Genomic DNA, 23941 nt, shown 5'->3' with positions numbered 1-23941 from the left:
CTCCCCCCCTCTCCCTCTTCTCTCTCTCCATTCACGCCCCCTCTGTCTCTCCCCTCTCTCTCCTCTCACCCCCATCTCTCTCTCCCCCCTGTCTCCCTGTCTCCCTCTCTCTCTCTCCACCTCCCTTTGAGAGTCTGTCCCTTCGGCACAGAGATTCTTGCAGCAGCAGCGCTTCCGACGGCTCGGGACACTCGCACTGTCCGGAGTGCTCCATGGCCAGAGCTGCAGCGTCAGCCCCGCAAACACTCGACAGCGCCGCAAACACTCGCTAGTCCCGGCTCCCCACATCTGTTCCCGCTGCTGGTTCTGCTCCCATTCCTCCCTCAGCCCCGGCTCTCCAACACCCGTGGACCATGCAGTTTATCCAAGTTTTGAAATTTTCGTTGATCACAAAATTTCTCACCACTGAACGTGAGAAATTTCTGATCAGCGTGAGGGCGTGAGAGTTTGCTTGAGGGCGTGAGTCTCACGCTCAAAGCGTGAGAGTTGGCAGCCCTGCTGATAGATGCCGTCTCCTTGACGCACACCTCATGTGGATGCTTTTGATGGAGGGGAGAGTTGTGCCATGATGGACCAGTCTCTGCAGCCTCTTGCATCCCTGTGAATTGGCATACCAGGCCATGATGCAAACAGACAGGATACTTTCTACAGTACATCTGTAAGTGTTTATTAAAGTATTCAGACATACTGAATCTCTTTAAACGTCTAAGAAAGTAGAGGCACTGGTATGACTTCTTCTTCATTGCATCAATGTGCTGGTCAGCTGAGATGTTAATGCCCAGGAATTAGACACTGCTAACTCTTTCCTCCATCGATCCACCAATGAAAACTGACATATGATCTGGGTATATCCTGACATCTTTCTGAAGTTAACAATCAATCCCAGTATAGACAGTAAATGCTGGAGTAACTCAGCGGTCAGGCAGCATCTCTGGAGAAAAGCAATAGATGACGTTTCAGGTCGACTCCCTTCTTCGGATCTCTTGATCCGAAACGTCGCCTATTCCTTTTCTCCAGAGATGCTGCATGTCCCGCTGAGTTACTCCAGCATTTTGTGCCTATCTTCAATATAAACCAGCATCTGCAGTTCCTACCTACACAATTAATCCCTGTATCTGTATTTAAAAAAATTCTTATTAAATTGTTCTTTGTTATTTTATATTATAACGTCTTTATTAAAACAGACTGCAGTATGTGGCCGAATATGGTAAAGATTACTGTACATCGCATCTATATTTGACAAATCGGGAAAAAACCCTCAATGATGTAGGGAGGAATTGCAGATGCTGGTTTAAACTGAAGACAGACACAAAATGCTGGAGTAACTCAGAGGGACAGGCAGCATCTCTGGATAGAAGGAATAGGTGACATTTACGGTCGAGACTGATGATGGGTCGCAAACGAAAATGCCACATATTCCTTTTCTCCAGAGGTGCGGCCTGACCCGCTGAGTTACTCCAGCATTTTATGTCTGTCTTCGGAAAAAAAAACTAAATTTCACTGCCAACAATCTTGGTGTTGGTGCACGTGCGATCTATATTTTTAGAATTGGCTGCATTGCCATTGCCCTACATGTAAGGCCTCGGTTCAGGATGCAAGAATTTAAAAATACATATAGATGTTTGGATTTGGCGCCAATACCTCTTTGATGAAGGAAGTGCACGGCTCTCGCGTTGTTGCGGCCGGTGTCACGTGCGGAGCTGGCCCGCCTGGGGATGCTCGAGCGGGGAATGTGGCGGCTACAATGTAGCGGCGGGGCCCGGGCTCACGTTCGACCGCTCCATGTGTGACAGTGGCGAGCCGCCGCTCTGCACAATCACAGGCGGCAGCAGCAGCAGCATCGACAGCTCGACCGCCAGCAGCAGCCGCACCGGCCCCCACACGCAGCAGCAGCAAGGCGAGGGCGACGAGCGCCTCTCAAGCCTTGTAAAATGTGACAAGATGACACAGGAGAAAAAGAGAACAAGCCGCACCGTCATGCTGGTTAAAAAGATTATTATGAGGGATCCATCTGCGGTAAGTAGTCAATATTTCAGACTACTTTAATTAAATCATTTTCGGATCTGTTTTTGGAATTTAAGTCTTGCTTATTCAAATATTGTGACATGGTGGACATAAATCGAGTCTAATTTTTATTTAAATTTAAACTTGTCTCGTTGAAGACTCGTGGTTTTTGTAACCGTGAGCGACTTTTTAAATGGCTGATGGGTTGCGAAAAAAAACTCCTTCCCACTATTAGCTTGGAACTTAATTATTGCAAGAATTGGCATAGAAATGTTTGCAAAGGATTGCTTTAAGCTTTAACGACTTGACCCAGTTTAAAATAGGCTATTGTTATGAAAATAAATCAAATTCCGATATTTTCTGGCTGGCTGTACAGATACCGCCACGGCCTTGTATCTTTTTTTTACTGCATTCAGATCAAAAGTATAACAAAGAACTTGAAAAATGTCATACTTTTCCGCGAGAGAGAATCGTCGTTTGTTCTTTTATAGTGTTCCCATTTTTTATGAACGAATCAGTTTTGCTCTTAGTACGGTGATTACCTACCAAGTGAATGGTTGTGTGTCAGTTTTTAGATAAATGCAAGTAGTCATTGATTAAATATGTCAATGATATATAGTAAGTAAATATTAAGTAAAAACCATTAATGTTTGTTGTCGGCTTAACTTCAGAAACTGAAATATTTTAAGTCGCATGGACACACTCGTGCTGATTATTGATAGTTGCAAGTTCCAAACTTTTTCATAGTATTCAGCTGAATACCAGCGATGCAATTGGGACCATTTGCACAATCGTTTTTAATCTAGGTATTCCTAATCGGTATTTTGTAAACGGCATAGCCAGACGTCCAGAAGCCTGGATACTTCGGTGGCTTCAAATATTTGGTACTCCAATAACTATTGTACATCTAAATGTCCATGCTTTGTATTCTTGGTTTGTCAGCAGATGAATAGGTTGAAGTTTTCAGACCTCCAGTAACATGAAATTTAAGTACGACATACCATCACTTTACTCGCCGATGTAACTAATGGACATTAGTTGTAAGGGTGTGGTTTGTGAAAGTGGAACTAAAAAAAAGCAAAAGCAGACATTATGTCAGCTCAGCCTCTTTTTCAGTCCCGGAGATTTCTATAATGCAAAATAAGATATAAACTAATATGCAAACATTCAGCATTCTTGGTTCATTTTTCTTTGCACATTGAAGGAGGCCCTTCAACCCATTGAGTTTGTCATTTCTCAAAAGCAGCTCTAACCTATATTCTTCCCAATCACTATAAATTCCACATCCACCTACAATAGAGGAATTTTACAATAGCCACTTAACACAGCAACAAACTTGTCTTTGGGATACGGAGGAAACTGGAGCACCTGGGGTAACCCATCCAAACTTCTGAACTTAGAAATCATCAACCCCATTTAGCACTGGATCCTTGATGTTCTGAACCACAGACCTCACTGAGGGTGGGCATCAACACATTCTTCACGTTGCCGCTCCCCTTGCAGTATACTCCGTGTATATTCATGACCGTGCGGCCAAATCCTGCTCTTAACACCATTTGTGAATTTGCAAAAATGGATGGATAATGAAGAAGATAGAGCTTAACAACATGGTGTCCAGACAACAACCTCTTCGTACAATGTTAGCAAGATGAAGGAGCTGTTATTAACTTCAGGAAAAGTGGTGAAGTACTTGACCCAATCGGCATCAATAGTGCAGATGTGGAAATGGTCAAGAAAATTACTGACGATTTATCTATGTCCAGCCACATTAAATAATGGTGGAAAAAGCACATCAGTGCCTCTACTTCCCCAGGAGATTAAGGAAATTCGGCATGTCGCCAACAACTTTGACCAACTTCTAAAGATCACTGAACAAAGAATCCTATCGGGTTGTATTGTTTTGGGAACAGTTCTGCCCATGAATGTAAGAAATTGTCGAGAGTTGTGCATGTAGCCCAGTCCATCAAACAGACTAGACGCCCACCATTAACTCCATCTGCACTTCACACTGCCTTGGGAAGGCAGCCAACATAATGAAGGACCCTTTTCATCCTGGTCATTCCCTTCTTGCTCTCATAGGACAGAAGATTCAAAAGCTTGAAAGCACATACCACCAAACTCAGGAACAACTTCTCCCACTCTGTTACTAGACTTCTGAACGGTTCTCCCACAAGCTAGGATGTTGTCCCAATCTTCCAACTGACCTAATTGTGGATATTGGACCTTTTCTCTGGAACTGTAATACTACATTGCTGAAAATTATAACCATATAACCATATAACAATTACAGCACGGAAACAGGCCGTCTCGGCCCTACAAGTCCGTGCCGAACAACTTTTTTCCCTTAGTCCCACCTGCCTGCACTCATACCATAACCCTCCATTCCCTTCTCATCCATATGCCTATCCAATTTATAATCTGCACTGATTTATTTCTCTTTGCTCTACCTGTTTTATTTGTGTCGGGCTTGACTGTTTTCATGTACAATATTATTTAATTTAATTGGATAGCATGTGATCCAAAAGTACACGTGATAATAAACCAAATCCAGAATGTGAAAACCCCACACCATTCAGGAGTAATCCCAGTTTGTTTGAGGAGTGAGGCAACAACACTACCTACAAGAAAGACACAAAAAGCTGGAGAGAAGGAATGGGTGACGTTTCGGGTCGAGATCCTTCTTCAGACTGGTTAAGGATAAGGGAAACGAGAGATATAGACGGTAATGTGGAGAGATAAAGAACAATGAATGAAAGATATGCAAAAAGGTAACGGTGATAAAGGAAACACACCATTGTAAGCTGTAGGGTGAAAATGAGAAGCTAGTGCGATTTGGGGGGGGGGGGAAGGGAAAGGGAGAGAGAGGAAAAAAAAGAAAAAAGAAAGAAAGAAAGAATATTGCCTTGGGGAACAGGTTGCGTTGATGGACCAGGCCTCATGTTGGGAAAATGGGTGAGTGGTGGAATATTGTCTTGGGGAACGGGTTGCGTTGGGGAACCAGGCCTCCCCTGGGGGCTGTGGGTGAATGCTGTAATATTGCATTGGGGGATCAGGCCTCCTGTGTGACTGGGACCCAACACCAAAACGTTTCATGATAGCACTACATTATTTGCACCACCTTACTCACCATTGTCCCTTGGCCGTTCGTGTAAAGTTTCTTTCAGATTGATGTTAAATTTCATGCTATTGACATTGAAAAGTTTTTTTTAAAAACACCTTGAGAACAATAACTTGACAGATGCTCTGACAGTTGCTGGGAGACTCTGGCAGTTTGACGTCACAATGGGATCTCACATACCTCCAATCACAATGGGATCTTATTTACATATGCTGCCGTGAACATTCCGCCACCCGACAATGGCATCACAATGGGATCTCAGCTGCCAATCAACAGAGAGAGAGAGAGAGAGTTTAAATAAATAAATAAATGCTGGGGCCACTCTGACAATGGTGGAGACTGAGGAAAGAAAGGCCAGTGTAGGAATGGGAAGGAGAATTAGTGTCCAGCAACCGGGAGATCACGTTGGTTCAAGCGGGCTGAGCAAAAGTGTGCCGCGAGACGATTACTGTATTTGTGTGCGTGTGTGAATATATACAAATATACATTAGAAAGTATTCAAAAGGGAACTGCAGATGCTGGAATATCGAAGGTACACAAAATTACTGGGGAAACTCAGCGGGTGCAGCAGCATCTATGGAGCGAAGGAAATAGGCGACGTTTCGGGCCGAAACCCTTCTTCAGACTGATGGGGGGTGGGGGGGGGGAAAGAAAGAAGGAAAAGGGGAGGGGGAGGAGGAGGAGGAGCCCGAGGGCGGGCGGATGGGAGGGTGGGAGGAAATTGGAGGAACAGCACCTCATATTCCGTCTGGGGACCTTGCGTCCTTATGGCATTAACATTGAATTCTCCCAATTTGGCTAGCCCTTGCTGTCTCCTCCCCTTCCTTAACCCTCTAGCTGTCTCCTCCCACCCTCCCATCCGCCCGCCCTCGGGCTCCTCCTCCTCCTCCCCTTTTCCTTCTTTCTTTTCCCCCCCCCCACCCCCCATCAGTCTGAAGAAGGGTTTCGGCCCGAAACATCGCCTATTTCCTTCGCTCCATAGATGCTGCTGCACCCGCTGAGTTTCCCCAGCAATTTTGTGTACCTTCTTACATTAGAAAGTATTTGGATTTTCTTTATCCTTTATTCTGGGGATATGCACTTAAGAACTATAGTTATCATTATTATATCACGTTTTACTCGAGCCATAAGGCTGGTTCTAATATTAGAACATTAAGGTGTCGCATGGATCTCTTCCTTCCCATGCCAGCTGTCCCTGTAGTGTTTGCAACCTGGCTCCAACTCTTTGGTGGTTCCACTCTTGTTTCCTTTTTAAACTCTGGTTCTTATTCACAAATTCTCATTTGCAGTCAGGAACTGTGCCAGGTTCTATTTGAGGCTTGTACATTTTTTTGTATATAAACTTGTGGGCTGTTGTCAAGCTTTTTTGTTTTAACTTGTAATTATAATGTTGTGATGAGTTGGCAATGATTAAGCCTCAAAGATTGCTCGGCAGCACCCTCCAATCCTGACGCACTGCTGATGAGTGAGAATCCAGTTTGGAAGCACACCTTTACAAAATTGGCTTTCAAGTATTGACCCAAACTAGTTCAATTAAAGTTGTTTGGCAATTCTGGCACTATCTCTGGAATGTGGCTTTAAACTAGATTGACGGGGGTGGGATCTCGTGTAGGACAGAGGCACGTGAGAGGCTAGACGTTGGTATGGATGGTAGTGTGGGAAAGGTTAGTTTACAGAATAGGCAGGTGAAAGTGAGGAAGGAGGGTTGGTTTAAACTGGACGTATTTTAATGCAAGGGGCCTGACGGGTAAGGCACACAAGCTTAGGGCATGGATAGGTACAAGCGACTGGGACGTTGAAGCCATGACTGAAACCTGGCAGCTAAATGTTCCAGTGTACAGGAGCTTTAGGATAGACAAGGGTGAGGGAAAAAGAGGAGGGGGGGGGGGTTGTTTTATTGGTTAAGGAGGATGTCACAGCTGTGTTCAGAGGTGACATTATAGACGGTTCGTCTAGTGAGGCTATATGGGTGGAGCTGAGGAACAAGAAATGATGATCACCTTGTTGGAGGTATAGCACAGACCCCCGAATAGTCAACGGAAATCAGAAGAACAAATGTGCCAGGAGATTGCCGACCGCTGCAGGTCAAATAAGGTTGTTGTAGTAGGGGGATTTTAACTTTCCCAATATAGACTGGGAAAATCATAGTGTGAAGGGTTTAGATGAGGTGCAATTTCTCAAAAGTGTTCAGGAGAGTTTTCTTAAGCAGTATGTGGAGCCCCCCAAATGTGAGACGGCAACGCTGGATCTAGTATTGGGAAATTAGGAAGGGAAAGTTATGAAGTGCGCGTGGAGGAGCCTTTTGGGACCAGTGACCACAATTTGATTAGGTTTAAGATAGTTATGGATAAGGACGGAGAGGTCCACTTGTTAAAATGCTCAACTTTGAGTATATGAGAAGGTCTGAAGAATTATTTTTTTTGGCTTATCTGCATCGGATTGACAGAATTATCAGTTTAGGTTCTCCAGGAATTTCATTGTATTGTATTCAAATTTATTGTCATTGTCTCAGTTAGAGACAACGAAATGAATTTCCCTTACAGGCAGTATCATAAAAATAAAAATAAATAAATAATAAATAATAAAATAAAATAGAATTTAAAAAAAAGCACAAACACTGAAAGTCCACGACACAACATAACACAGTGGCACCAAGGTGAGGAAGGCATCATAGTCCAGCCAGCCTCTCCTCCGTTCTTCCCAGATGTTCACTCGTGGTCGAGGCCCCGGTGTGGCCCGATGTTCAGGCCCTCACGCCGGGCTGGTGGAACGCCGACGCCGAACCCCGACGGTGAACATCCTCCTCAGCGGCCCGGACCTCCTGATCAGCCGCCTCCCGCAGCCGGAGTCCGCAGCTGCCGAGCCGGGCAGAGTCGCAGGACCCCGCGCTGTCCATCAGCGCCGCCCGCGTTGGGAGCTCCGCAAACCACAGCTCCATGATGTCGGTGCAGCAGGCCCAGCACTCCGGGCTCCAGACGGCAACTCGAATAATAGTCGCGTCCTCACCAGGAAGCGGCTGAAGAATGGTATCCCTCGCACCGTACCCTCTTCCCCCACATTAAAACAATGGTTTGAGCGGTTTCATTAGTGCTCTAAAATGTTTTTGTTTGTTATCGTCTCGATGGATTGGCATGAACGTTTTTGTTACTCTTCCTTCTCTTGTGTATTGTAGAAGCTATTTACATTACTAAAAATCTTGCCCTTTCACTTCCATAATTTACCTTGTGCTCCTGTCGATTTTTATTCTCCCCAAAATAAATCTTGCAGTCACGGGTTTGCTACTCTTCATGACAGCTTTACAAGCTACTGAACACGATACTGTCCTTAACATCCATGGTTGGTTTACTTTTCTCATGGAGTTATATTTTACAATAGAATATATATTCAGGGGGAATTCTGAAACAATTCATTAGAATCTGCCATTGTTTATTTCTGTCATACTATAAGTGCAGAAATCTTGCTTTTTGATTCTTCTGTGATTCATTGTGAAGACATTTTCCTGAGGGACATCTTCTCGTGAGACCTCTTGATCTTGAATAATGAGACCGTATTAATTAGTGAAGGTAGACCATGTGAGACCCAAGTTCACGTAGGCAACGTGTATATCAAAAAGTCAATTACGGTATCTTTTTGTTTTTTTGTTTTTTTAGTTATGTTAAAGTGTGTTTTTTATGTTTTTTTAAATGTCTTCATGTGGGGGAAGCGGGCACGGTAAGGGGGATACCGTCCTTCGGTCGCTTCCTGGAGAGGACGCGACTATTATTCGAGTCGCGTCCTCTTTTTCCCCCCCCCCCCCAGCGGCCTACCTACTGGATTGGCGCGGCCTTTCCTGCCGAGATCGACCAGAGCTCCAGCAGCGGCGGGACAGCGCTGTAACATCGCGGGGCTGGCGATGCCTTACCGGGGATCGCCGTCTGGAGCCCGGAGTGCTGGACCTGCTGCACCGACATCATGGAGCTGAGGTTTGCGGAGCTCCCAACGCGGGCGGCGCTGACAAACATCGTGGGGTCCTGCGACGGCTCGGCCTGCGGACTCGGGAGCTGCAGACTCCGGCAGCGGGAGGCGGCTGATTAGGAGGTCCGGGCCGCTGAGGAGGATGTTCACCGTCGGGGATCAACGTCGGCGTTCCACCAGCCCGGCGTGAGGGCCTGAACATCGGGCCGGGTGCTCGGAAGGCACCGACCACGGGTGAACATCTGGGAAGATCGGAGGGGAGGCTGGCTGGACTATGGTACCTTCCTCACCTTGGTGCCACTGTGTTATGTTGTGTCGTGGACTTTCTGTGTTTGTGCTTTTTTTAAATTCTATTTTATTTTTTAATATGTTTTATTATTTATTATTTATTTATTTTTTATGATACTGACTGTAAAGGGAAATTCATTTTGTTGTCTCTAATTGAGACAATGACAATAAATTTGAATACAATACAATTTGCTGTATGTAATGTGAAGCACACACCGCTGCCATGATAACACATTCGGCTTCTTAGACAACTGGAGGACATATGCAATACACAGCAATGTGGGTATTGAGATTTATTGGAGTCTACTACATGGTGCACAGCAATTGCCACCAGTGGTACAACAATCTCCTGAGGAACATGGGGAATTGAAGATAACCTGGCGAGCCGCTTTTCTGTTCAGATTATTTTTGAAAAAGCTCCTCACGGCAAGCGCAACCTAATTTAATGATGACCCACACCTTTCTCACTGCCGAGAATTTTGACAGACTGCCTTAAATAACATCGGGTCGGGAAAGTCTATTGAAACTAACCGCTGTCTAGAATCAAGAATGTAGGCTGGTTGCATCCAACAGATGGTTCGTGAGAGTTGACCTCTACCGTTGATCTCTTGGGGCTATCTGCGCTCATTTTTCTGTGAATGTATTTGAAGTGGTTTCTATCCTCTGTGCATGCGAGACATCTCTGTCAAGCCCATTTCCATTTTGTATTCTACCATTCTTCAGCCTTATCTAAACGTGTATAGAATGCTAGCCAATACTTATTTTTGCTCTTGAGCTCTTCTGAAGTCCAGATCCCGGGCATTCAGGTCTGGGGATATAGAGGTCTACAAGAAGTCCCGATACAACGGTAATGCCATCAAAAAGGCCGAAAGGGACTTCTACTCCAAGTTGGCGGATGAGACGGATGTTCGGCAACTGTGGCAGGACTTGAATGCCATCACCTCCTACAAGGCGAAATCAGAAGGCAGCTCATTGTCAGCGAAGCATCGCTCCCTGACGAGCTCCATGTGTTCTACGAATAGTTCGATAGGGAGAACACTGACGTGCCTTCCCGAGCCCCTATTCGCCCTGACGGTGTTACAGTCACAGTCACAGAGGCTGGCATCAGAAGATCCTTCAGGGCGGTGAACCCTCGGAAAGCGCCTGGGCCTGATGGCATACCCGACCTTGTTCTAAAAACCTGTGCGGACCAACTGGCTGGAGTTTTTACGGACATTTTCAACTTCTCACTTCTGAGGTCTGAGGTTCCCACCTGCTTTAAAAGGGCATCAATTATACCGGTGCCCAAGAAGAGCAAGGTGACGTGCCTCAATGCCTATCGACCAGTGGCACTAACGTCTGTGGTGATGAAGTGCTTTGAGAGTCACTACACTGAGTGGGACCCGTTGGGTCCCATGTTCACACTGGAGGACTAGTCTCCCAATGCAATATTCCACCTCTCCACCAATTCCAAAATTGCTGGCCAGTGTGTGTGTGTGGGGGGGGGCTTTCTGGAGCGCTAGCATGGGTGTTGTGGGCCAAAGGGACTGGTTTCCAGAGGGCTAGTATGGACATTGTGGGCCGAATGGATTCTTGGGCTGGCAGCTCAGTAACGCAGGCCTGGCAGGCTGGCAGCTCAGAAACTGCTGGAAATTCTGCTGAAAACAGGTGAGAGACTGAGGAGGAACAATCAATTTTAGACATTTTCATGTTTTTTTACAGTTGCAAATAGCTTTAAAATAGTTTAAAAACACACTAAGGGCACTCAGGTCAGTAGACTAGATTAGATAGAATTTATTTACCACACAACCAGGGTCGGTGGATTTTGGGTTGTCAGCAGCGGTACAATAATAAAGAACACACAACCACAGTAAAAATGTAACACAAACATGCACCACAGCATTCATCACTGTGGTGGAAGGCACAGAACTTGGCCAGACCTCCTCCATTTTCCCCCGTGGTCGGGACCTCCACCCTCCACAGCCGTTGCTGCGGGCGTCCAGATGGTAAGGGACAAAGTCAAAGTCAGGGTAAGTCCAGGATCGGCTCTTCCCCACCGGAGACCGCGGCTTCAGGCTGGTGTAGGCCGCAGGCCGGCGGTCGAAGATTTAAGGTTCCCGCCGCGCCGCAGCCAGAAGCACAGCAGACCGCAGGGCCGGTGGTCGAAGCTCCCCTCCAGGGGTGATGGTAAGTCCATGCCGGACCCGGGGTAGAAGTTGGCCGCGGGCCGGCAGCGATGGCCTCTTCTTCCCCCGGGTCCCCCACGAAGGATCCCGGTCTGCAGCTGGAGCTGTGCAGACCGCGGCTTCAGGCTGCCGGCTGCCCCGGGCCAGCGAAACGGAGCGCTTCCCTCCAGCGAGCCCCAGCGAGGGCTCACCCGCTCCACGCCGAGAGTCCACGCTGCGCCTGCCGCTGAAGCCCCGGGCGCGTCTCCGGGAAAGGCCGCGCCGATCCTTGCTGTTAGGCCACGGGAGAGGCGACCTGGAAAAAGTCGCCTCTCCGTGGAGGAGGCGGCCAAGACGGTTTCCCCCTTACCCCCCCACACCACCCCCCACACAAAACACACCGAGAAACATCAAAAACATACTTTAAAACATACTAAAAAAAATTAAAAAGTTGGGAAAAAACTAACACGCTGCTGACAGGCGGCTGCCACTGCAGCGCCCCCTATTTAATCTCAGTATTCTCAGTGATCTGTAGATTTCCAGCTCAGACAGAGTCGTGACACTCTCCCGCCCCCGTCTTGCATAGACTGAGCCACGCCCACACTTGACGTGGCCTTCATGGTGTGATTGACATGAGAGAGAATCTCAACATTTTTAAAACATTAATCAGTCTTTTATTTTTCATCGATGGGAAAAATTATCTGGCCCTGACAGCTGGAGGGGGACTCTGAGTAAGGTGGTCAAAAATCACAACCGTAAGTGGTTGTGTTTTTCTAAAATCAATATACAGTGCAAACAGGAAGTGATCAAGTTTAGACTTTTAATTATATCGATATAGATAGTACATCGGAGTGTTGGAAGTGACGGTATGGAACCTGTGGTTGATGTGATACTTTGTGATACAGGATTAATAATGAATTATTGTTCACATTCAATCATGCATTTGCTTTGACTAGGCTTCAGCAATCTGTGCTTCAAGAGGTAGTATAAAAATATATTTTGGCCAAATTATACTGGCTACATGCAACTTAAATATTAGATATGTAAACTTTACCAACGGTTCCCTCCTTTAGCCAAAGCAATTTGTACACAGAATATTCACCCAATCTCATTAGAACATAGCCTGTCTTAAAACAAACTTTGATTCTGGATGCTATGTTTAAGTTTGTATCGTGACTGAGAATTAAATCTGTCAGAAAATTGCACAATGATCTTGGGTAACCTTTTAAGCATCAGTACTAGCGAGCAAATTGGCACATCTGGACATTCGGGAATCCTTTTGTAGGTGAAACTGTTTCATCCCCTAAAGCCCAATGGACCTCCCAAATGATCAGGATTAAGAGGAATGGGTCCGAATGTACTGGGATGCTCTGAGATGAGGCCATAGGAAGAGGAGAGGGGGTTCTAGAAACGTGGGACCTTCTACCAAGGAACCCCCATTAATTCTGTTCCTACAACCACTTTTTTGCAAACCAATGTGTCTGTAGATTAAGGTTTTCCACATCACTGGTGGAGAGGTTATGAATGAATGAATGACTGAAAACTTTATTGTCAACCTGGGCTACGACCTGCATGGTGAGGTCCCGCCAACCCGCGAGGCCCAGGCCGGGCTCCGACCCGGGATTCTCTGCGGCCATCCAGGAGGCATCGAGACCACAGCGCCTCGATGAATGCCTCCCCAGCGGGAAGCCTTCGGGCCGAGCGGCCCAGTGAGAAGCAGGTTAAAGGTAAAGGTTACTGTCACTGTAGTCTCTGATTTTTCCAGGAATGGGCAGCTGATGTATGCAGAATATTAGGATCTCTGCATGTCAGACATAATTATTGCTCTATACTATGAAGTGGGGGAGAGATTCGGTTTCCTCAGTAAGTAAAAAGCAGTAGGCAGCATAAGAACATGGATTAACCTGGATTATAGGTTTCATGATTGTTCAGAGAGTGAACATGAGTATGTGTGCACTTTTGGCTCTACTTGGAATGCATAACTAACCACGGGCTATTAATTACTGAAGTAGTGAATTGTATGTTCGCTGGCACCAGATCCTCACTGACTGATGCCAAAACAATTGAGAAGTCTGCCTGAGTCATTCATTCTATGGCAGTCCAATGTGCCAGCCATATTTTAGCTGACATGGCAGTCAACTGAATAGGGATGAGGGGCAAAAAGGTTAAACTTCTCAGCAATACTTCATAAAGAAAGATAAACCATCCACAGTTCATGCATATCAGTCTCCTTTACTGGCCATTTCAGACTCCTATGCAAATCATGAAAGCCAGAACGAAGGTAATCAACATGCTTGTATGGTTTCATACATCCAATCAAGACTAAAACCATAACATTTTGACAACACATTCTGGTGTGCATTTCTTTTTTGCCTGTTACTGCTTCTACCCAGCTTTAGTATTCTCTTTGTTTTAATTAACATTAAGCGTGGAATGGTGATGACGTGTTAGCAGGCAAATGCGGAGTCATTTTATTCTCCTCGTCTTCCCAACAGCTTTCCCCAGGTTCTCGCATTCACCTACACACTCAGCAGTGGAAAGTTAAACTACCAGCCCACACACACACATTTTTGGGGTATGAGAGGATACTAGAGCACCAGGATTGAGCCCAGGATGCTGAAGCTGTAAGGCAACAGCTCTACAGGTTGCATCACCATGGGGCTTTCTAGTTCAATAACATTAATTTCACAAAAAATAGTATTTAATTCTACATAGCATATTCTATTAATGCAAACTTTTTTGGAATTTAGTGTTTCAAAGTATAATTTGTAATGTGATTTCTGGTATGAAACTTGCATGACAATATGATTGGCAGTGACAACTTCCAATATACTCCAATGTAATGCTTGCATTACGCTGAAAAATCTTTTGGGGATCTTTACAGCATAGCCTGAGTGAGGGGATGTAAGTGCTGCTTGGTATTATTGAATTAAGATGATGAGATTTTGTAAAATAAGATTAACAGTTTGGTGGCCTGACCTTTGGGTGAGCCTTTTGTTCTGTTCACCATCTCTTTTTGATTTGGAGTGTAGAATGAAACAGAAATTATGTCTGCTTTTTATGGATTTGTTTGCATTGAAATGTAGATTTTGCTTTTAAACTGATATTGTTATTGATTACCTGTCAAGGACAATTGGTGTTGAAGAATGGTCTTGACCTGAAAAGTCACTATTCTGTTTCTGCTGAGATGCTGCCTGATACGCTGAGTTACTCCAGCTTTTTGTGTCTGTCTTCTGGTGTTTTATAAATATCAGAGACTTTGTATTTGGAGTAATGCCGCAGTCGCCGTTGTTTGTTGGCAATAACGACAGCAATTTTCGTTAACTATTTTTGCGCACATTTTTCAACCCAAATTCTAAGAATCCATCATATCTTTGAACAGGGCAGGAATGATCTGCCAAAGACTGGGGTATAATGATAGATATTTAACTGGGAGACATCTGTGTTGATTGCAAATATAGTCTTGTGCATTTGGGCTAAACTAAGTTGAGGAGTTGGTCCAAGTTAAACTCTGTTAATCATTATCTGGAAAAAAAAAACTTTTTGCCCATTATTAATAAATACGTACTCGTCAAATTTGAGTAGGAAGGAACCTCAGATGCTGGTTTAAATCGAAGATAGACACAAAATGCTGGAGTAACTCAGTGGGACAGGCAGCATCTATGGAGAGAAGGAATGGGTGATGTTTCGGGCCGAGGCCCTTCAGACTGATCAGGTTACTTGACCTCACTCTCGTTAGACAAAGTCCACGTGCATTAATGGAGGTGAAGGCAAGCTTGCTGTTACTTTTCTTACGACGCAGGGTTTTTTGGGGCAATTGCCATGGATTCTGGTATGAGCCACAAAGTGATTAAAATAAATATCGTTCCTCAGTGAAAGGTATTACATTTTGGACAATTGTAAGAAGCGACCACGTTAGGTCGCGCTTGCCGCATGCAGTCGCATGCTCGTGGGACAGGCCCTTAAGGATTTGAATGTGAACTTTGAGTGAGAATACATTGTACTCCGGAGATGGACACAAGATGCTGGAGTAACTCAGCGGGACAGGCAGCATCTCTGGAGAGAAGGAATGGGTGACGTTTCGGGTTGAGACCTTTCTTCAGATTGACCGGAGATGTTGGCAAAGAGAAGGATCATAAATTTAAATAGGAATAAATTACCGTGCTGGCACAATCGCCAAACTAATTGCATGGTTTAAGAGAGAATGCATGACGTTGTAACAACATTTGGGCTTATCCACCTTCTCTATTTAGCATTCAAAATGCTGAAGTAACTGAGTCAGGCAGTGTCTCTGGAGAACATGGATAGGTGATGTTTCAGGTTGAGACCCGTCTATATTTAGCATCTGCTGTAATTTACTATTTTTTACATAATATGAATTTATCCATTAGATGAAATATCTATATTGCTGTGAGATAATACCATTGAATGTTTTGCTTTATAATTGGCAGAAAATAATGGGTTGCACTGCAATTTAATCATTTTGGTTCCTTTAATAAACTCCTTTAACACTTTCTTCGTTGTTTTTCAGCAACATGGGATTGGTCGGCCTAGTGTTTATCATGCAGTAGTCGTCATCTTTTTAGAATTCTTTGCCTGGGGACTGTTAACCACTCCAATGCTAACAGTGAGTAAAATATGTTTTATGGCACACTTCTGCAATTATTTCATAAAACACAATATATCCTTTTACTGAAGTGGCCTAGTAATAAGGAAATAACATTATTTTGGTACAATGAGCATTGAAAGACTTTGAAAGGTGTGATGAACACTTTTGAATACAGCAATGTTCTTGATGTGGAAACCCTCGCACTGGAAATGAAAATTTGTGTGGTAAATTAGTGGTTGCAATTTTCTACTGTTTTTGTCAATTTACTAATAGGCACTTGTGACATTGTGACACTTGTTACCATGTCCAAGAAATTAAGAGCATTCCCCACTTAATTCATGTCTGTGACAGTATTAGATTTTTCAACTGCACAGATAAAACCTTTTTAAATGCAAAAACTGATAGTCATCAGTGATTTTACTTTTTTCAGTCACTTGATTTTACACTATTACGGTTACCTGGTATTACATTTTTTGAGAAGTTAGGGTGGGAGTGAAGAAAAGATTGATGCATGTTCGTACATTTGCTCCTTAACTATTGGCAAGAGCTAGTTGTGGGTGCGAAAAAGCTGTAACCAGGCTACTTTTTCTTGTTTTTACAATATTTCTATATTTTCTAAACCATCTACAATGGTAATTGTGCCTTTTTTCATTGCCTTGTTTTTCCAGCTAAGCTATTTGCACTTTTCCTTTTCATTGCCTGGCATTGCATTGTCAGTACTTGATAATTTTTTTCTCAAGTCAATGAAGATCAAAAATGCAGTGGAGTTGCTCATAGCATCAGCACTCTGGGTTTAGTCCTGGCCTTGTGCACTTCGAAGGGAGAATGTACAAAGTTTTCCGAACATTTTCTGCTTTCTTCCTTCATCCTGAGATCATGCCGATTGATAAGATAATTTAGTTACCTTAAATTACCTGCAGTGTAATCAGAGTGGAGTTGGTGGGCATTTGACAGAATAGATAACAGGGAAATGGAGGCATGGTATAGATGGAAGATAGACTCAAAAAGCTGAAGTAACTCAGCAGGACAGGCAGCATCTCTGGAGAGAAGGAATAGATGACATTTTGGGTCGAGACCCTTCAGACGTTTATACATTCTGAAGAAGGGTCTCAACCTGAAACGTCACCCATTCCTTCTCTCCAGAGATGCTGCCTGTCCCACTGAGTTACTCCAGCTTTTCGTGTTTATCTTTGGTTTAAACCAGCATCTGCAGTTCCTTCCTACACAATGGTATGGATGGAATAGGTTTGTAGGTTTGTTTGGCCGATGGGCCTCTTTCCATGTCATATGAAAAATGTCAATATCCTTGTTTACTGATCTTCACCACCAATGTGTGTACAATTTCTATGACTTGTAGCATTTGGTGCAGTCCGTTTACATTAGCCTACAAATGTGTTTTTTTTCTAAAGCAAAGCATGAGAATCTTATTTAATTTTGGTTTTCTCATAGTGGAAGTGTTAATTGGTAACCTTGTGTTTTCTCTTTATTATATGTAATGTTTTTGCAATTTTTTGCAGGTTCTGCATGAAACCTTTCCTAAACATACATTTTTAATGAATGGCCTTATTCAGGGTGTAAAGGTAAGAATGGCTCTGCAATTCACTTCACAAAAACAAAGTTGGATATCATTTTATAGAAATTGATAAAGATGTTCATATTGCATGTGAGACTGGTAAATGCTTCTGCAGATCTATCACAATAAATTTTAATAGTGATGTTGGGATGATTCTGTTTATCTTAAAGAAAATACAGAACTAAGTCAGTGCACTATTGTTTTGCAATTCCTCACTGCTCTCAGTTCCTGCTTTACTGAAACAAAACATAACTTATGAAATGCACAATATTCTAAAGAACCAATTCTGTTTGGATATGATCATTTATATTTTTAAAATATTCCCAATAATTTCCTGACAAATTTTAGCGCATGTACCATAATTCAAAGAACAATACAAGAATGTTAGGATGGCATACTTTTTATTTGTTTCTGGAAGCATTTTATACTGGTCACTAATATTCCAAAATGCATATTTTATTTGATAGTATGGCCATGTGTCTGGAAAAAATTGCCTCTCATTTTACACAAAAAAGATAACTCTAGTTGCTGTTTCTGAGATTAATCTCAGAAGTTATTAATGTCCCAGTTATTTACTTCAGATTTGGTCATGCTGTTTTTATACTTGTGCATTGCTGAATTTAGTTCAAAATATTTTTGGAGTGCTGAATACATTCTTTGAAAAAATCATTCTGTGGTTAACCTGCTGTAAGACTCGATCAATATGTAATTCACACTGCAACACAGCAAAGGCCTTGTTTAGTTTTCTATTCTGAAGGCTGCAGCCGCACTGGCAAGGCCCAGAAGTCGAGGCTAACTGAGCTGCTGAAAGCCGCTGTCAGAGCTATTCAATTAGGGATAGGGTAAACCAAGTAGCTTGAGAGTTAAGCTGCCTGATTTATGTCTTGTTTAGCCTTGTAGTTCATTCATAATACTTTGTTGCCCTGGAACTTGGTGGGCAGTCCAGATTCCTGGATGTGACTATGTGCCAATTTTAATGCACTTGCCTGGCATTTTGTTGATTGTGGCATGACATTGTGGAATCTATTTTGTGATGACGGTGCTGGAAGCAGTATCTCCTCGTTAAAAACAAATCACCATTGAGGAAATTCTGCATTCCTATATTTTAAATTCATGCTCTACCAATGCTTTAGCTTTTCATTTGGCAAGAGTTATAGTTGTCATAGAAACCATACTGATCCTTATCTAATCTGCCAGAAATTCATGTTCAAAAGAATTTTACCAAAATTTCTTCGTGTCGAAACCAATCCATAGTAGGCAAAAAAATCAATGTAGTGGGTTGATTTTCCATCAGGTTACACAAGAATGTTCTGTTGCATGCTTAGACTCGCTTACAGATGGGTTTTGTATTTGTCTGAGAAGAATAATTGACCAATACATCTCCCGATGTAACCTGTGAAAAATAAAAGCAACATTCTGATGAACAGCGTATCTCTGCTAAATCAATCTTGCAAAGGAGTAAATGTTTAGAAAAAAATAAATGTTTACTCTATTTATGTTTGACACCGAATAGTGAGCTCCTTTGTTCATTCCTAGAACAGTTGTTGATTGCGCTTGTCACCCTGACGTGTAACCCTGACCCTGACACGTCATGCACATACTTAAAGCCAAGCTTATCAGGGATGTATGGAGTGCTCAGAGATGCCAGCTCTGAACAGGTCTCAGTCTTTGGTAAAGCATATATTTGTTTATTGGGCTTGCTCTAAGCTGTATAGTCTTGCTCATGGGTGGGTTCGATACTTGTGACCAACTATGTGACCTTGCTGCAAGATCGAAAGCATGTAAAATGGAAGCATATGTGGAACTAGAGAGAATATAATGCAGTACAGAGGCGTAAATATAAAGGTGCATCATCTAATGGGTCATTGCAGCCTCTTCTGACAATATCATTCCAGTCAAGGGGAACATGCATCTCTTCTGACAATATCCGGGTGGCACTTCGATGGCAGCCTCTGCCCTTTTCGTCGTTTTTGTTATTTTTAGTTTGTTTAAAAAGTTTGTGTTAATGTTCTCTGGTTTGTTTTATGTGGGGGGGGGGGGGGGGGTCGGGTCGGTTGTCCCCTGCACAACCACATTTTAAACAATGCATTTTTTTTGGCATCAATGTAGCAAACTTGCAAATGTGCAGACAGTACAAAGTTGTGCTATCCGCATTGGAAGCAGTAGGTGTACGAAAACATATTTTGAACCTTTTATCAATTTTTGAGGGGCATCTAAATTTGTCCCTTTTATTTCTACCTGCCTTTTTCAGGTGAGAAATCAGGTGTTGAAATAACTGCCGGTAAGTCCTGGCCAATAGCACTGCTCCCAAATGCAAACTATAACCAATGGCAGAGGACTGCATCCTTACAAGCCCCCCCCCCCCCCCCAGGGAACAAAGCACTATCAGCCGCAGACGGGCACGCAAATCAATACACACAGCGCTACAGACTTGGCGCGTAAAGGTAATATACACAGCACTGCCGGTTTGGCGTGCAAAGGTTTAAACAGAGCGTTGTTAGCTTAACGCGTGGGAATTTAAACAAAGAGCTGTCGGCTGCAACGCTATGGGGGTTTAAATATAGCATTATCGGCCACAGCGCTATGGGGTTTAAACATAGCGCTATGGCCACAGTGCTATGGGGTCACAGACTGTTCGAGAAAATTCTCATATAACAAGAGTCAATGATTATAACACTACACACAATCTCGGTGCTTTTTGACAGGATAAAGGTGGTTGTTGCATTCTATTCCTAGCCTTTGTGTACAGATTGAAAGTGCATGACTACATGTTCAAGAAGGTCGGCTTCATCTTTGCTAGAATTTGTGCTGTCAGAGATAGATTTATGTATTTTCAAGGATCGTTATATCAATGAATGAATTATACCTATATGTATATAGACATGTAATAGAAACATAGGTGCAGGAGTAGGCCATTCGGCACTTCGAGCCAGCACTGTCATTCAATATTATTATGGCAGATCATCCAGAATCAGTACCCGTTCTTGCTTTCTCCCCATATCCCATGATTCTGTTAGCCCTAAGAGCTATATCTGACTCATGAATACATCCAGTGCATTGGCCTCCACTGCCTTCTGTGGCAGAGAATTTCACAGATTCACAACTCTGGCTGAAAAGGTTTTTCCTCATCTCAGTCCTAAATGGCCTACCCATTATTCTTAAACTGTAAGTCCTGGTTCTGGACTCCCCCAACGTGGGGAACATTTTTCCTGCATATAGCCTGTCCAATCCCCTAAGAATTTTATGTGTTTCTATAAGATTTCCTCTCATCCTTCTAAATTCCAGTGAATATAAGCCCAGTTGATCCATTCTTTCATCGTGTGTCAGTCCGACCATCCCGGGTATTAACCTGGTGAACTTACGCTGCACTCCCTCAATAGCAAGAATGTCCTTCCTCAAATTAGAAGACCAAAACTGCAAACAATACTCCAGGTACAGTCTCACCAGGGCCCTGTACAACTGCAGTAGAACCTCCTTGCTCCTATACACAAATCCTCTTGCTATGAAGGTCAATATGCCATTAGCTTTCTTCGCTACATGCTGTACCTGCATGCTTACTTTCAGTGACTGAAGTACAAGGACACCTAGGTCTCGTTGCATCTCACCTTTTCCTAACGTGACACCATTCCGATAATAATCTGCACCTAGGTACAGTGAAATGGTTTGCTTTACATGCAACCAAGTGTCGCCACATGTCTGGGTCCGACAAAGTAACAAAAGTGCCGAATAATCCAATTTACTTCCTTGCACCGCACGTAGCACCAGGCCTTCCCACCCACCACCTCATTCCACTTTCTTTCTCATCCCCCCCCCCAGGCCTCACTTTGTTCCGTTTGTTCTTAGCGGACCCCGGCAGCAAAGTCCTCCATCGTTAAGATATCAGTTAAGTGAAAACAATTGGGTCTTTGAAGTACTAAACTGATTTCCACTAACTTACAATTATTTTTAGTCTTGGATTTGCTTTGTCAGAATATAGTTGGTAGACAATAGAAGCACATTAGCAGGCAAATAGAAGCACAACTTGCACCCAGGAGGAACAAATTATCACCTTATCACTTTTAATTGTAAAGCATGAAAACTGATAGGGCAATGATAATTTCCTGATAATCATCTCGACACCTTATGTCATTTTCGTATCTTCCTCCATTAAAAATGTTTATTTTACATTTCCTTTCTATTGATATTTCGGATATTGCAAATAAAAGGAACAGCAGAAATGGTGTATTTGTTTTTCAGATGCTATCCTGACCTACTAAATGTCATCTGTTTATTTTTGTTTTGTTCAGACTCTACAGTGTGCAGTATGTTTTGTTTGTTCGTAATGGTGTAATGTGTGACTCCATTGTATTGCTTCTGCATTCTATTTCCCCACTTTTTTATGGAAATAAATTAAGCAGTCAAGACTCTTGTGATGTAAGATTAAGCAGTACTGGATATTCTTGCATTTAATTTCAATTAAACGTAAATAAAAGGAATATGTAATTCCAGAGCGGCTCCATTTTGAATCCAGAGATCTGATTTGTTTCACACAATCTTATTCTGGGAATTTAAAATTAAATACAAAAATTGGGATTATTGTGTTTTGGGGAAGTTGTTGAAATGAGGACAGTACATTTGCTTGGAAATGACCTATATTTCTTCATTCTCATTGTAAATAAGCTTATTGCCTAATGTCTGTGGTTTATGTGAACTAGATTCACTGAGTGTACATGTTTCTGCTTCAATTAAGAGTGGTTTTTAAATCTCAGAGGGTTGATGGTGGAAGAAATCCAAATGTTGATTTTTCACTGCAGTAAACTTAAGACATTCTTTCTGGTGCACAGGAAATGATCTAATTAGAAAAAATGCAATGTAGAAATAAACAGCAAATACATTATTTTTAATGTAGCAAACTGTTCCAAGTAGTTTTACCGAAGTATTCTCAAACAAAAATTGAGACTAATCCCCGAAGATATAATGCAAATGAACAAATCTTTGTCAAAGCAGTACATTTTAAAGACATGTACTGAGATGGTGTTTAAGGTAGAAACTAGGGACTGCAGATTCTGGTTTAAGCAAAGGGACAGTGCTGGAGTAACTCGGCAGTCCAGGCAGCATATCTGGAGAACATGGATAGGTGACATTTCCGGTTGAGGCACCTCTTTAGATTGATTGTGGGGAGTGCGAGGAGAGTCGGGACAAATCGAGGCAGATGGATTTAAGCGAGGGGAGGGGGGATTGATCAGCAAATGGTTGGTACAAAGGTCGAGATTAAAGCAGAAAGTGTGAGACGGGAGGATTGAAGACTTACAAATCGTGAAACTGGAGGAAGGAATGTTGGGGAGGGGAGTAATTCACAATTTCTCCTTACATTCCTTCCTCCGGTTTCACAACCTTCAATCCTTCTGTCTCGCACCTTCAGTTTCTAATCTCTGGCCTTTGTTCCAACCATCTGCCTATCAACCCCCCCTTTCCCCACACCTGTGTCCACCCTCCTCCATTACCTTCCAAGCTTTGTCCTGCCTCTCCTAGCTTTCTTTCTCCTCCCCTTACAATCAGTCTGAAGAAGGGTTCCTTCAGACCTGAAACATCACCTATCCATGTTCTCCAACGGTGCTGCCTGACCCGTTGAGTTACCACCTATCCATATTCTCCAGCGGTGCTGCCTGACCAGCTGAGTTACTCCAGCAATTTGTTTCCTTTTGCTGTTTTAAGATGTTTGGGGAACGTGCTGCCACCAAAACTTGTTGTGTTAAATTGTGTAAGCCCAATGATCCCTGAAGATGGTAGCACAGTAGATGAGGTTGATGAAGAAGGCATATGGGATGCTTGCGTTGATTAAGTTATAGAATATGAAAGTAGGGAGGTTGTGGTACAACTTTATAAATATTGGTTAGGCTGCAGTTGATGTTTGCCACAGTGTAAGATGTGATTGCGCTGAAGAGGATGCATAAAAAATACAACAGGATGTTACGTAGGATGGAGCATTTTGGTTATGAGCCAGTTTATTTTCTTTAGAGCACAAGAGGCTGAGGGTGACCCTAAATTATGAGGGGAACGGATAGGGTATATAGTAGGAAACTTCCCTCTTGTGTCAATGTCAGAGGTAGGAAATTTAAATCTGAGAAAAATCAGAAATACTGAGGACCTTTTTACCCCTATGCACAGGCTACCTTGTATCTGAAACAAACTCCCTTTTTAAGTTTGTAAGATGTGCTTTTGAATTGCCATTGTATAGAAGGTTCGTGGCTAAGTGTTGGAAAATGCATCTG

The 23941-nt window shown here is 43.2% G+C and overlaps 1 protein-coding gene across 1 annotated transcript in view; it reads left to right on the top strand.

Annotated features, from left to right (window-relative positions):
• Nucleotides 1-1680: 1680 nt before the first annotated feature.
• LOC116970973 (hippocampus abundant transcript 1 protein-like) overlaps nucleotides 1681-23941 on the top strand; it is a 61093-nt gene continuing 38832 nt past the window's right edge. Inside the window, exons 1-3 of the mRNA XM_033017719.1 lie at nucleotides 1681-2016; nucleotides 16040-16135; nucleotides 17635-17697. Of these exons, the coding sequence (XP_032873610.1) occupies nucleotides 1783-2016; nucleotides 16040-16135; nucleotides 17635-17697 (393 nt within the window). The 5' untranslated portion in view covers nucleotides 1681-1782. The remainder of the gene's footprint in view (nucleotides 2017-16039; nucleotides 16136-17634; nucleotides 17698-23941) is intronic.

The sequence above is a fragment of the Amblyraja radiata genome, chromosome 3, assembly GCF_010909765.2.
Source record: "Amblyraja radiata isolate CabotCenter1 chromosome 3, sAmbRad1.1.pri, whole genome shotgun sequence".
Classification (NCBI taxonomy): Eukaryota; Metazoa; Chordata; class Chondrichthyes; order Rajiformes; family Rajidae; genus Amblyraja; species Amblyraja radiata.
Note: the sequence above shows the minus strand (reverse complement) of the source record. Positions and strands in the feature narration are given on the sequence as shown.